This window comes from Oncorhynchus mykiss, chromosome 11, assembly GCF_057628025.1.
Source record: "Oncorhynchus mykiss isolate SJ-2025 chromosome 11, ASM5762802v1, whole genome shotgun sequence".
Classification (NCBI taxonomy): Eukaryota; Metazoa; Chordata; class Actinopteri; order Salmoniformes; family Salmonidae; genus Oncorhynchus; species Oncorhynchus mykiss.
Genome location: NC_143032.1, coordinates 61,331,533 through 61,344,796, shown reverse-complemented (window position 1 = coordinate 61,344,796; position 13,264 = coordinate 61,331,533). Strand labels below are relative to the sequence as shown.

Below are 13,264 nucleotides of genomic sequence, written 5' to 3'. Positions count from 1 at the left end.
ATTTGTGGGTCATTCATTTTTTCCTGTCAGATACCAAGGGGTTTTCCTGTAGGGGAACATGTATTGCAGTCAGCAACCCATTTACCATGAGACTAATGACACTTGCCAGATCACAGAGAGTGCCCGAGGGTTTGACAGAAGCTATCCTGTGATTCTGGAATACACATACCCATTCTATTCACACGGGTTACTTTTTAGGAAACAAGTCTACTACCAAATATATGTTCTCTTTGCTTTGTTTATTATTCTTTACATACCATGTGAAAATGTATTTATTTTGTCTCAAAACTTAAGGTGACAAAAACATTCCTTTGTATGACTATCTGTAAAAATGTAAAGTTTTTTTGAAGGCAGTATTTGAAGAGAGGTGAAGGGTGGTTAGCCCATGATTAGGATGATTTGAGTGTCAAAATAATTTTAAAGAATGAAAACAATTGTATTGAATCGTTACCTCCACACCACTCCTCTGGGGCAGTCTTTTTCAGTGTTGTTGCTGGGTTCACAAGAGAAAGGCAACAGGCTACCTTTGAGCAGTTTTCACAGTAACAACACCACTGATATTGAAAGTTAACACACAGCAACTAATGGACACATCTGTAAACACAGGGTGACAATATTGTAGCGAGTCTGGACAGGGGATTGGCTGGGCCTCTTCTTTAGCATCATGGTAGTATGTGCAGTTGTTTCACATCCCTCTAGAATGCTCATTTCACCACCAGTTAGATGTCCATTTCAAACTGTGCATCATCCCCTTCACAAACAAAAACACATGTGTTCATTTATTTCCTACTGAACCTATATAATAGCCTATTTGAAGAGTCTGACAGGCAATACTTTCATAAGGGGCAAATATTGAAACCTGAAAATTATCCAAACATTGAGCTTCCAGTAAATCTGAACATTTTCTCTCATTAAATAACATTTTCCATAAAACAAATTGATTTCCTATGTTGTTGGCACAGTAACAGCTGAGATACGAGTAAATTGTTTTCCTGCCTGACTGGATCACGTTCTTACCAGCACTCTTGTCAGCAGGTGCCACGATGTTGTTGTTCAGTGGTTCTCCGTTATGGGCCTTTACATTGGTGATGTGTTTTGAGGGTGGGCTGGTGACCCCTGGAATGTCAGGGAGAGAGTACGGGGGAGTCCTGGCCAGCGGGGAAGTGCGGCACTCCAGCAGGAACTGCCGGTCGTAGATAATTCTTGTACCTAAGGTGAAAGAGGAGGGTAGGGGTAGAAATGTTCCTTAAATAGTGATGCAAATGTTATGGATCAAACAGGAGCACAATCCCTCCATAGCACTCATCCTGTTCCGCAGTCCTATTTGGTTGAACCCTCCCTGCAGTGAAACCTCACACATCATATACTCTTTCATACTTTTCACAACAGGTGTCTGGATATTTTGGAACACTGAGAACGTGTGTGAAGTGAAAGCGCTACATAAATGATAATTAAAAATGTGTGTACTTTTAATAATCTACAAGTGCATAAATCAACATACCACCCCAATGATTTGATATGCATGTGTATGTCTGAAAAAAACTACAACTAATGGCATCAACAAATGAATCAAATGCAGGGATTGCATATAATATATATGGTGCAAAATGGTTCTGTTTGTACTGTCCTCTGTGCTGTACTGTCCACAGGGTAGTCAGTCACTGATATCTGCTCACCAAAGGGTGGTTCAAGGCAAGCTAGCCTACATATAATCGGCCAGCTGCTTTCTGTGCCAGAATTTCCCACGTTACTGATGAGTGGCCTAAAAGGACAAACCTCAGCAAAAAAGGCAGAGGAGTAACCCGTGGGAGCCCTCCGTGCATTACCCCTCCTGTTAACCTTGGACTAATATTAGAGCAAGAAACTGAGCCCTATTCCCTATATATGGGCCCTGGTCAAAAGTTGTGCACTCTATAGGGAATTAGGGGTGGGAATTGCAAGGGACCTCAGGATATGATATTACAATACCTAGGTGCCAATTCCTAATTTATTTCAACCATTTGAGGTCTATGATGTACTAAGTGCCTTATTGAAGAGCGATGTAAAATAATCCACTGGGGCTTGATCCCCTTTTGCTGCAGCTTTCTGCCCCACTTATTGCAGAATCATTAACCTATAGTTTTAACTTGACAATTTATTCTGTGGTTACCCGTAAGATCTGGAAAGGGGCACAAGTCTTCCACCTACACAAAGGCAGAGATCCTTCTGAATTGGATACCTACTGTCCAATTTCCAAGCCATCTTGCCTTGACAAAGTCCCTGGCCAACTCTCAGCCTAGAACGGTTTTAACTTCTCATTCTGTTCTTAATGAGCACCCATCTGGTTTTAGACCTGGACATAGCACTGTTTCAGTGGCTACAATTATCTTAGATGATGTGCTATATTGTTTAGATCATAAAAAAGTCATTGCGCTGACTTATATTTTGACTTGTCAAAGGCGTTTGACACAGTTAACCATTTCTTACTTGTTCAAAGGTTGTCTGAAATAGTTATTGAACCAATTGCAAGTTTCCTATCTAACGGTATCAAAATGTAGTTTCTTCAATATTACGAAAGGTGTGCCACATGGGTTGATTTTGGGCCCTGCTCTCTTCGCTATTTATATAAATAATATTTGTCTGTTAAAACCTGTAACATTCATCTCTACACGGATCATACAGTTATTTACCCCCGTGACCTCAGTACAGCAGGCCATTCATGACCTTCAACTTTGTTGACTCAATTCAAAAATTGCTTACTGATTTTAAACTAGTGCTAAATGCTAATAAAACCAAATGTATTTTGCTCTCTCCGTCTCATAATATTGACCGTGAGGACCTGCATATTTGCACATTAAAGGGAGCCTAAATTGAGCAAGTTCCCCAATCAAAATAAGCTCTTAATACACACATTGAAAAACTGACAACAAAAAAAAGAGAAATAAGATTGGTTTCTTTTCTAGTAATAAATCCTGCCTCACTTTGGAAAGTAGGAGGAAGATTGCTTGAACAACGCTTCTCCCAGTACTTGATTATGGTGATATAGTCTACATACATGTGGCAGCCTGTTTTAAAACCTCTAGACTCAGTCTATCACTCAGCACTGTGTTTTATCACTGGGGACAATTTTCATACACATCACTGCATTTTGTATAGTTCTGTTGGCTGGGAGTCTGACTACCAGAAGGGCTCAACATTGCCTACTTTTTGTATTTAAAAGGGTTCTTCAGAATCCCCAACTACCTCGGCTCACGTATTAATTGGAGATCCAGCAACTTTCAGCCCCGCTCTCTGGACTGTCTGGTTCTGGAGGACCCATGGGTCTCCACTGAGCTGGGGACTTGACTCGCTGGTCTCCATTGGACAGTTTAGAGCCATTTTGAGGGAGATAGTATGTGATAGTTGTGTTTGTTTTGATTAATCTTGTTGTATTGAATTGTGGATTCATGTTCACAAGGCTTCCTTGAGAATGAGACCCTGGTCTCAATGGTGATCCATGTCTAAATAAAAGTAAAACAAATTAACACACACACACACACACACACAATAAAATCACAGTATAGTGATTCTCACAATTCTATATGTAATTCTATACTGTGATTTTATTGCGATTTGATGTTCCTAACAAATTGCTCACCATATGTCTGCTGCAGAGGGACAAGAGAGAGACATGGGAAAACAAGTGTTTATCAGTCATGGAAATAAAAGTTCTGAAAACAAATTGTCTCCCTATTTGGATAACAAGCTTTGAAGGAAAAATACTGTGGTTTTGGTGCAGGTACAGCCAACTAGCGCAGGTACAGCCAACTATAGCTCAAAAAATAATATTGCGGTATTGTCAAAACGATACATTGTCAAAAATAATATCCCAAAAATGTAACTGTATTTATTTTTTGAGCTAGTTGGCTGTACCTGCGCTAGTTGGCTGTACCTGCGCTAGTTGGCTGTACCTGCGCTATTATTCAGGAAATTAGTAGGAACATTTTTATCCCTCATATCTTGCTTGTTATTGCATATTTTACATATCATTCAATGCATTTAAGTTCTAGGAAACTCTATGTGTCTCATTTGTTAATGGCATCTTGTGACAGAGGGTTCAAAACAGCTGCTGCTGAAAGATAAGAAACTGCAACATGATCTGGCAGGTTCTGCTAGTGCATTAATCATCTCTGAATCAGTGTTGAACGCCACCAACAACACTTCAGCTGTGACCAAGTGAAGAGGGAGGAAGTGAAAGGCCTTGTGTGGAATCATTTAGTGCTTTCCTGGATCCTTGAATCGTCCCTAACCTAAACCATAGCCGTTTGAAAATGTCAATTTCAATAGGGTTACATCAGAGTTGGGATGTCAAGAGGATTCTGTTTAGACTTGTCCGTGTGGAAACGCTTTAAAAAGCATGACAGGCAACAGTGTCCTAGCCTACATATTCATAACTAAATTTACAATGGCATGCAATCCATGCATTAATCATGCAACAAATATGTTCTCTGGGACTACTTAAAATGTCAGATACTTTTACTTTGCAATGCACTCTAGTCTCTACCTGCTTGCTATACCTGCTTCACACGATATGAAATAACTCATGTCAGTTGTTGCACAAATGTAACCACACATGCATGTGCATATAATGCATCCTATGAACACAACAAGTGGGGTGGCAGGTAAGCCTAGTGGTTAGAGCGTTGGGCCAGTAACCGAAAGGTTGCTGGATCGAATCCCAAGCTGACAAGGTAAAAATCAATTGTTCTGCCCCTAAACAAGGCAGTGAACCCACTGTTCCCAGTAGGCTTTCATTGTAAATAAGAATTTGTTCTTGCCTGACTTGCCTATGTAAAAAAAAAAGATTTAAAAAAGTTGATGTTCTCTTGGGCATTTACTGTTTTCTATTTGTACTAATGCCATAGCCTTAAGTAAAGCCTGTGTCAATGTATGCGAATGATTCAACATTATACACGCCAGAAAACGCAGATAATGAAATAATTGCAACCCTAAACAAAGAGTTGTTCCGTTTTAGAATGGGTGACTAGTCCTAAACATCTCTCAAACTAAAACCATTGTATTTGATGCAAAGCATTCCTTAAGTTATAGACAGACCTCAGCTGAATCTGATAATGAATAATGTGGCTGTTGATCAAGATGATTAGACTAAACTACTTGGTGTTACCATAGATTGTAAACTGTCTTGGTTAAAGCATAATGGTTCAATTACAACTCAATGGTTGTAAAGATGGAGAGAAGTCTGTCCGTGATAAAGAGATGCAGGCTCTAGTTCTATGTTATCTTTATTATTGCCCAGTCATATGGTCAGGTGCTGCAAAGAACGACCTAAGAAAGCTGCAGCTGGTCCAGAACAGAGCAGCCAGTCTTGCTCTTCACTGTAATCAGAGGGATACTTTCCAATGTGTGTTTTACGAGAGCTTATTGTCAATCAAAATACCCAAGTATTTTTACTCAATTTAGGCTCTCTTTAATGTGCAAATATGCAGGTTCTCACGGTCAATATTACAAGACCGAGAGAACAAAATACTTTTGGTTTTATTAGCATTTAGCACTACTATGCATTACAGCCTCTCTTGGTTATAAGTTGAGGAGAGTGACTGCATCGCTTCTTGTTTTTATAGGAAACATTAATATGAAAATTCCCCCCAAAATTAACTTTCTCCACTAGGGGTCTTTTCACAGCCCCCAGGTCCAGAACAAATTCAGGTAAAGTACTTTTTAGAGCCATGATTGCATGGAACTCCCTTCCATCTCAGACAGCCCAAGTGAACACCAAAAATGGTTTAAAAAAAACAAATAAAGTAACACCTCTGCCCTATCTGACTTCATTACACTTGTATGTAAATGTTAACTGGTTATGTATGTAGTGTTCGGTCAACACATGATATATTTTTAAACGTATGCATCTCTGTTCTTGTCTATTATTGTTCTGTATTGTTATGTTATATGTGGACCCAAGGAAGAATTGCTGTGGCTTTTGCAACAGCTAATGGGGATCCTAATAAAAGCCCCAAATCCTTGAACGGATTAAATGTTGCAGACGCCTGTCATAAAACAGAATATGAATTGAACCTACATAGTGCACACTTAAACTCTGATCTAGGAAAAAGCTGACAAGTCCATGTTGTCAATTAGGTCTAATTTGCGGTAATCATTATAGGTAATCATACCCATTTCCCTGCCCTGTCTGTTTTCATTTAACTCAATTAAAAAAAGGAAAACCTGTGATTTCCATTGCATAATCACTTCGGTAATTTGCTGGGAAGGCAGGTAGCCTAGTGTTTAGAGAGTTGGACTAGTAACCAAAAGGTTGCAAGATCGAATCCCCGAGCTGACAAGGTAAAAATCAGTTGTTCTGCCACTAAACAATGCAGTTTTCTGTTCCCAGTAGGCTGTCATTGTAATAATTTGTTCTTAACTGGACTTGCCTAGTTAAATAAAGGTTTAACAAAACAATCAATCTATTGTTGCCATGCTATAAACCAGGGGTTGAAATAAGCAACGCTTGACGATGAGTTGGTTATTTGAATCATATGCCTAGTGCTAGGGGCGGAGTTTGGGAAACCCTGCTGTAACTACTACCAAACTAACATTTGTGTAGCTAAATAATTAAGCCAAGTGACGATCTCTCGTAGCTATGTTGCAGTTGTCTATAAGTTACCACTACTTCCAGTTATTAGCCGAGACAGCTGATTGAAGCAAGATTCCTACTGATATCAAGTCACACCAGCTGGTACATGATGATGATCGTGGTGGTACAAATTAAACAACGTAAAGTTACACTATATACGAAAAGTGACACTATATACGCTTTATAGTTAACAAGCGGATGCAAACAATGGCACGCTATCAGAAACAAAACAAAGTCACTAAGACATGAGCATGTTGCAGGCTGAAGTTAATGCCTTTGTCAGTGTACAATACTGCACCGCAAACATTATGCTAGAGAAATTTGACTGCTAGCCTTGTCCTTTATCTAGAGATTTGACAACCCATCGAGGTTGTGTTCGGGGCACCTGCATAGCTCGAACGCATAGTAATTAGGCTAGCAATCTAATAATTTCCCGTTGAGTTACATATGGCATAACACACATATATAAAGGCTAGCTACTGTTACCTCCAGGAGTTATGGTGAACGGAGTTCCTCCGGGAGTTGTGGAGTAGTCGTGGGGCATGTGCGCCGCGTCGTTTATAGTCACCCATCTGGTCGGAATGGACTTGCTAGTAGTGGTTTCCTGACAGACCGAAGACATTTTCCAAACACAGGGCCGTTTTCTAATATCTACAAATTAAACAACGTAAAGATCCTGGACATTCAACTTTTGTTGTGGGTCAATAGCAAACTAGCTACTTTTCATAAAATAATAAGTACAAATAATGTTAACTAGTCACACATTCCAACACGCAAACCTATAGCAGAGGCCAGGTTCTTTATTTATTAAAGGACTTTCGCACACGTTCTTCCAAACTCACCCTCAGCACGCACTCATTGATATTATATCGCCCCCCACTGTTGGATGGTGTTGCTTCTTAGACACAGTATATCGACAAATGTCCAAATTGGAAAATAGCAAGTGAGCCAAACTGATTTAGGCATCAATCAATGCGGTGTAATAATATGATACTGTTAATCAGTGTGTCTGTGTTCTTGAAAATGTTAGAAACATTATAGTCATATGATGACGGATGCAATGCATGGCTTTTGAGTAAAGGTGACATAATGCTCCAGGACTTTCATAATACAACTTTCATAATAATACAACCAATTTCTCATTGCCAGATCGGCTCCCTACCATTATGTCATCCTTCTGTGAAAGAATACCCCAACTGTGAAAACTTTAGAGCCATTGAAAAAAAAACAAGCTATAGGCCTCTGGCCATCAGGTGAACTGTATTAATATTGTTCACATACATTCAACAGGTAAAATAATACTAATCTCATACAAACTCACACACACACAAACACAGGGACATTTCGTTTCTTTATTAATTTTGTAAATGATTTGAGCTGGTGTACAGGGTAGATTATCTATAGATGTCATCGGATTCCATTTGATTAAAAGGATTGTACATTTATATACGTTTTCCATATTTGACCTCTTCATAACAATAAAAAAAGCAAACAAAACAAGTTAAAATACCCACAAGACCCCTATTTTTTCCCAGGTTTCAGGCATTACCCATAACTCAACAGTCTCTTGGTAGCTATGATGCCAAAAGTACATCCATAACATTACTATAATCCTGTTGACAAGGGTGCATAGCATTCTAAGTAAATATATATTTTCATATATTATATATATATTCATTTATATTAAAAACATTTTCTGTGCATGTGCGCAGTTGCATTCCTAAGTATTGAGTAATATGCTATTGCGTTAATAATGTCTTCAATACATTCTAAAGGAGTATATGTGTTCTCTAGTTTTTGCAACAGTTAATATTTTTTTGCATGAACTTGGTTTATGTCGTCACCTCCATAGTCCTTCAGTTCATGATATTTTCACTATAACTTTGAATAAGTCTAAAGTCCTATCCACTCCTCCCTCTCATTGACTCCTCCGCTCAACCTGTCACTGTGTGGAAGGAAGCCTTAGAACTGGCTCAATCTCTTTTTGGTTATAGGGAGCAGGGATGGAATGGGGGTGGGCGGTGTTGAGGAAAAATGCTTGCCATCTAAAAAAAACCTAGCAAATTAAGTCCCCATGTATTCTCAGAGAGTTGTCTAACGCTCTTCTCCCATAGATCCACATAGCCCAGTCTGCTTTCCCCCCCCCGGCAGAGGGAGGGATAGTTAATGATAAAATGTCTCAATACAAAATCCTGAGCTGAAGATCTGTTCTCTTTCTCTTGCTCATTCTCTTGTTCTGATCATGCATGGATGGGTATTGACTTATGAATATGTATGCATATATAAGAGTGTTCAGTTTTATACAGTTTCTTTGATAAACAACAGATCCTGAGTTCTGTAGATAGACTCAAACAGCCTGACATCTAGCCTTCCTACTCAACTAACATCTACAGAGCAACACCTTACATTCATTATCTGTGGCTACAGAGGCGGATAAAGCATGGACCTGGACTGGAGATTCATTTACATGTATAGGTATTATTATTATTGCAGAGTGTTGATTCATATACTCGCTGGAGTGTTTGTGACACATTTTCCTTCGATATGAGAAATGTAATGTATTAGATCAGTTACGGTACAGTGCCAAGATGATCTATACATCTAATATGATGTAGGATGGTATAATGTACTGAGGTAACATTACTGTGACCATGTTTTGTATGAATAAGGTTAGGGACTGGAGAGCCTCTGTTATGTCCACCAGTAGTGTCATATCACTTTCACACCCATGCCGATTTACCTCCTTCAACCCTGCACTGTCATTTGTCGAAACTAAATGCTGTTGTACTGTGTCAGTCTCAATTGTACTTACAATCAGAGGACTCATCACATGCACTCACGCACACAACATTCAAATGTTTCCTTAAAGTAAAATATGAATGTCATTAAGGCTTAAATCAACAATGAGTGGACACTTTTAGCTGTTTTTCAGTGTTGCTACATTCCCTTGATGAGTTTGAAAATGAGACATTTGACAGCTTGCATAAAACTCAGGGAATGGCTGGTATGAAGTTAGATTCCTTGCCCCCCCAACCTTCAAACACACACAATCACACACAAAAAAATAAACACTGTTGGGACTGGGAGAAAAACATTTGGATTAAGAGAACTCTCCAACAACCCATAACCATTTACTCAGTCCACTAACATGTCTCCTTGGTCTACTTTACACAACCAAAACTCTTTCTGTTCCATTCAGGTCAAGTGGATAGCAAGTGGGTTACTCGGGTTCTGGCATAGCTCCTGATCAGACAGTACATCTAAAGTCAAAGTAGTGAGTGATCAAGGGGATCATAGTGCGCACACACACACACACACACACACAAAGACCTACTCCTTCAACCAAAGTTATTGATTTCCTTTAAACAAACATCCAACAATACATTTCTGATGGGAAACAGGGTAGGGTTGTACAGACATGAAGAGAGGGGTGAGAGGACAGGAGCAAGGTTTGGGGTGGGTTTGTGTGGGCTCACAGTTGTGGGGTCAATATTACAGTTTTTTATCACAGTGATTGGTGGCTGGCTGTCTTCGCTACACTTCTGAGAGTTGCCAACAATACAAACAACACTTACAATCCCAACACTTACAAATCTCAGTAGCTACGTTCCTCTCTCTGGCTGACTCACACCTGTAACCAGCTTAACCAAAGCTACATTATTGCCTATGGTGGTCAAGTAACTTATTTACCCTTATCGAATGATGGGTAGGTGCTGAGATGATCTGTAAACTCTTTCTTGGATATATCCTGTGATATCAGACAGAAACACTGTCGCTGTTGGACAGACACAAGAGGGGAGATGCTACATTAATTATTATGAAACCCTGACCCCTGCTGGTAGAGGACAGGACTACTACATCCACATCGATAGGGACAGGACAGGACTGCTACATCCACATTGAGAGGGACGGGGGAGTGCAGGGAGAGGTGTAGGGAGGATGGGGTGTATAGATGCCTGAAGTGGGCTGCATACAGGAGATGGTGGTGACAGGATCCACCAGACAAACTAGACTATAGCTGTACACATACTGTAGGGTAGGGGAAAGGCCTGTTCAAAGTCCTAATAATCGCACCAGCATTTACTCCAATAACTTTCAGCTTGGAAACACACAAACCACTCTGGGGTAGGTTGGTTATGGGGTTGGGGATGCAAGTCAACACAGAAACTCCTCTTCCTAAAACACAAAGAACTATGAAATGTTTCTGAAGCCAATAATGCCCTGTAGGTGAGATGAAGGGAGCAAAGGGAGGGAGCACATGAAAATCACAAAATAACAAATAACCAGACAAACAAAAACTGACAGATAAAACAGGCAGAATGACACAAAGATTGTTTTGTTTGTTCTTATGTCCACACATATCAAGATATATAGAATATGCACATAGAGTTAACCAAACAAGAAAACCAGGACAGATCTGAAACAGCAGCATCATCATCAGCATCGCATAAGGTTTTTGTGACATAAAACACACGTAACACTCAGTCACGTATCATTTAAGTGCATATAGTATGTACAACACCAAAATCCTAAGTGTAGGCTACTGGAGTGGGACAGTGGGACATAAGGCTGAAACTAGCCTGTGGTGATGTTTGTTTGTTTGCTAGAAGAGTTTGATTAGTGTGACAGGGAGAGGGGAGCAAACCTTTGCCTAGAGATAATTCAGAGTATTTAACATACTCCCTTTTCAGAAGTTTCACAAACAAACACTGCCCTTTTTCTTCAGGAAAGGGATGTATGACATATTCACCTTTCCCTACACCTCATCATGACCTCCCATCCCACATGGGAGTGGTCCCCCCCCCCCTCTCATAACCCCTAGTACTGTAGTTAAAGACAGGCCATGCGCCAGCAGTCATTCATGCTGATACATATAACAGGAAGCACATTTTGGTTGCTAGTTTTTTTGTTGTCTCTGTTTGGTTTTTGTTTTATACGAAATCATGCTTCTAGCCTAGTAGTTAATGTTTTTTTTTATTGTTTCTTAAAAAAAAAAAAAGTACGAAAACTACAAGTAAATCCATTTCCTTCTCCGGCGCGTGCTGATCATCGGCGTAGCCGTTGTGGTTGTCGTTATTATGAAGTTGGTGTTTTGTCATTCAGATCTCTCTTCTTTTATCTCCATTATTACACTCCTCTTCATGTGCACTCTTCCCCCTGTCTCCTGCTGCCGGTCATGTGTCTAAGTAGGGTTGTTTTGGTGTGGGGTTCAACTCCTGGAGGGAAAGAGAAACAAAGGTTCATATGGCTCAAGGACAAGCTTCCCATCAGTGTGAGGAGAATCAGACCAAACAGTTATGTTTTTTTCGGTATGCAGTTTTCTCTACTGTTTGTAGAACCATCTGCAACTGGACATTTGTAATATAACTGTTTTCTGTAATCAAGAACAAAGAGAGTATCGGCAATACCGGGTTAGCTAAAATCTATGGCGGCGTTTGTGGTTGGAAGCATTCACATATTAGGGTTTCTAACAGTAGCTAGGTCGGAGCTTGTCAGAGCTTGCATAAAGAGGCAATTTACCCCAACCTTCCTTTCAAGCTTGGAAATAGGGGACTCCGGACACCAGAGTCATATATACAATGCCTTCAGCAAGTATTCATACCCCTTGACTTATTTTACATTTTGAATTCAAAATGGATTCAATACATTTTTTCTCACTTAATACCCAATAATGTTAAAGTGTAAACATGTTCTTAGAAATTTTGTGCAAATGTATTGAAAATGAAATACAGAAATATCTCATTTACATACTGTATATATTCACACATTTTTATTCAATACATTTTTAGAATCACTTTTGGCAGCGATTACAGCTGTGAGTCTTTCTGGGTAAGTCTCTAAGAGCTTTGCACACCTGGATTATACAATATTTGCCCATTATTATTTTCAAAATTATTCAAGCTCCATCAAATTGGTTGTTGATCATTGCTAGACAACCATTTAAATCTTGCCATAGATTTTCAAGACGATTTTAATTCAAAACTGTAACTTGACCACTCAGGAACATACACTGTCTTCTTGGTAAGCAACTCCATTGTAGATTTGGCCTTGTGTTTTAGGTTATTGTCTTGCTGAAAGATTCATTAATCTCCCAGTGTCTGGTGGAAAGCAGACTGAACCAGGTTTTCCTCCAGGATTGTGCCTGTGTTTAGCGCCATTCCATTTATTTTTATCCTGAAAACCTCCCCAGTCCTTAGCGATCACAAGCATACCCATAACATGATGCAACCAACGCTATACTTGGAAATATGGAGAGTGGCACTTAGTAACGTGCTGCATTGGATTTGCAGCAAACATAACACTTTTTGTTGAGTGCAAAAAGTGAATTGCTTTGCCACATTTTTAGCAGTATTATTTTAGTGCCTTGTTGCAAACAGGATGCATGTTTTGGAATAGTTGTATTATGTACAGGCTTCATTCTTTTCACTCTGTCAATTAGGTTAGTATTGTGGAGTAACTACAATGTTGTTGATCCATCCTCAGTTTTCTCCTATCACAGCCATGAAACTCTGTAACTGTTTTAAAGTCACTATTGGCCTCATAGTGAAATCCCTGAGTGGTTTCCTTCCTCTCTGGCAACTGAGTTAGGAAGGACGTCTGTAACTTTGTTGTGACTGGGTGTATTGATACACCATTCAAAGTGTAATTAAAATT

General features: G+C 39.5%; 2 protein-coding genes across 49 annotated transcripts in view; both read right to left on the bottom strand.

Moving 5' to 3' along the window:
* Positions 1-220: 220 nt before the first annotated feature.
* On the bottom strand, positions 221-7,494 carry LOC110536086 (eukaryotic translation initiation factor 4E-binding protein 2). Its single transcript, XM_021621630.3, has 3 exons — positions 7,097-7,494; positions 1,018-1,209; positions 221-751 (listed from the first exon to the last, which is right to left on the bottom strand). Exons 1-3 carry the CDS (start codon positions 7,230-7,232, stop codon positions 720-722), a joined length of 360 nt encoding a protein of 119 aa, XP_021477305.3. The 5' UTR covers positions 7,233-7,494; the 3' UTR covers positions 221-719.
* Positions 7,495-7,948: 454 nt separating this feature from the next.
* The window catches only part of LOC110536085 (ankyrin-1), a 176,507-nt gene continuing 171,191 nt past the window's right edge, over positions 7,949-13,264 (bottom strand). For all 48 annotated transcript variants that reach the window (XM_090190743.1, XM_036935941.2, XM_090190742.1 and 45 more), the window contains one exon: positions 7,949-11,826. Coding sequence is in view for 12 of the 48 variants with exons in the window: in XM_036935938.2 (XP_036791833.2) it covers positions 11,785-11,826 (42 nt within the window). In the remaining 36 variants the exon portion in view is untranslated. The remainder of the gene's footprint in view (positions 11,827-13,264) is intronic.

Bases quoted from the DNA above. Each gene is read 5' to 3' on its own strand.
- LOC110536086 (XM_021621630.3), bottom strand. From the start codon at position 7,232: ATGTCTTCGGTCTGTCAGGAAACCACTACTAGCAAGTCCATTCCGACC. The intron at 1,210-7,096 runs GTAACAGTAGCT...CTTTCACCTTAG, and splicing joins GTTCACCATAACTCCTGGAG to GTACAAGAATTATCTACGAC. The intron at 752-1,017 runs GTAAGAACGTGA...TTGTTTGTGAAG, and splicing joins ACCTGCTGACAAGAGTGCTG to GGGATGATGCACAGTTTGAA.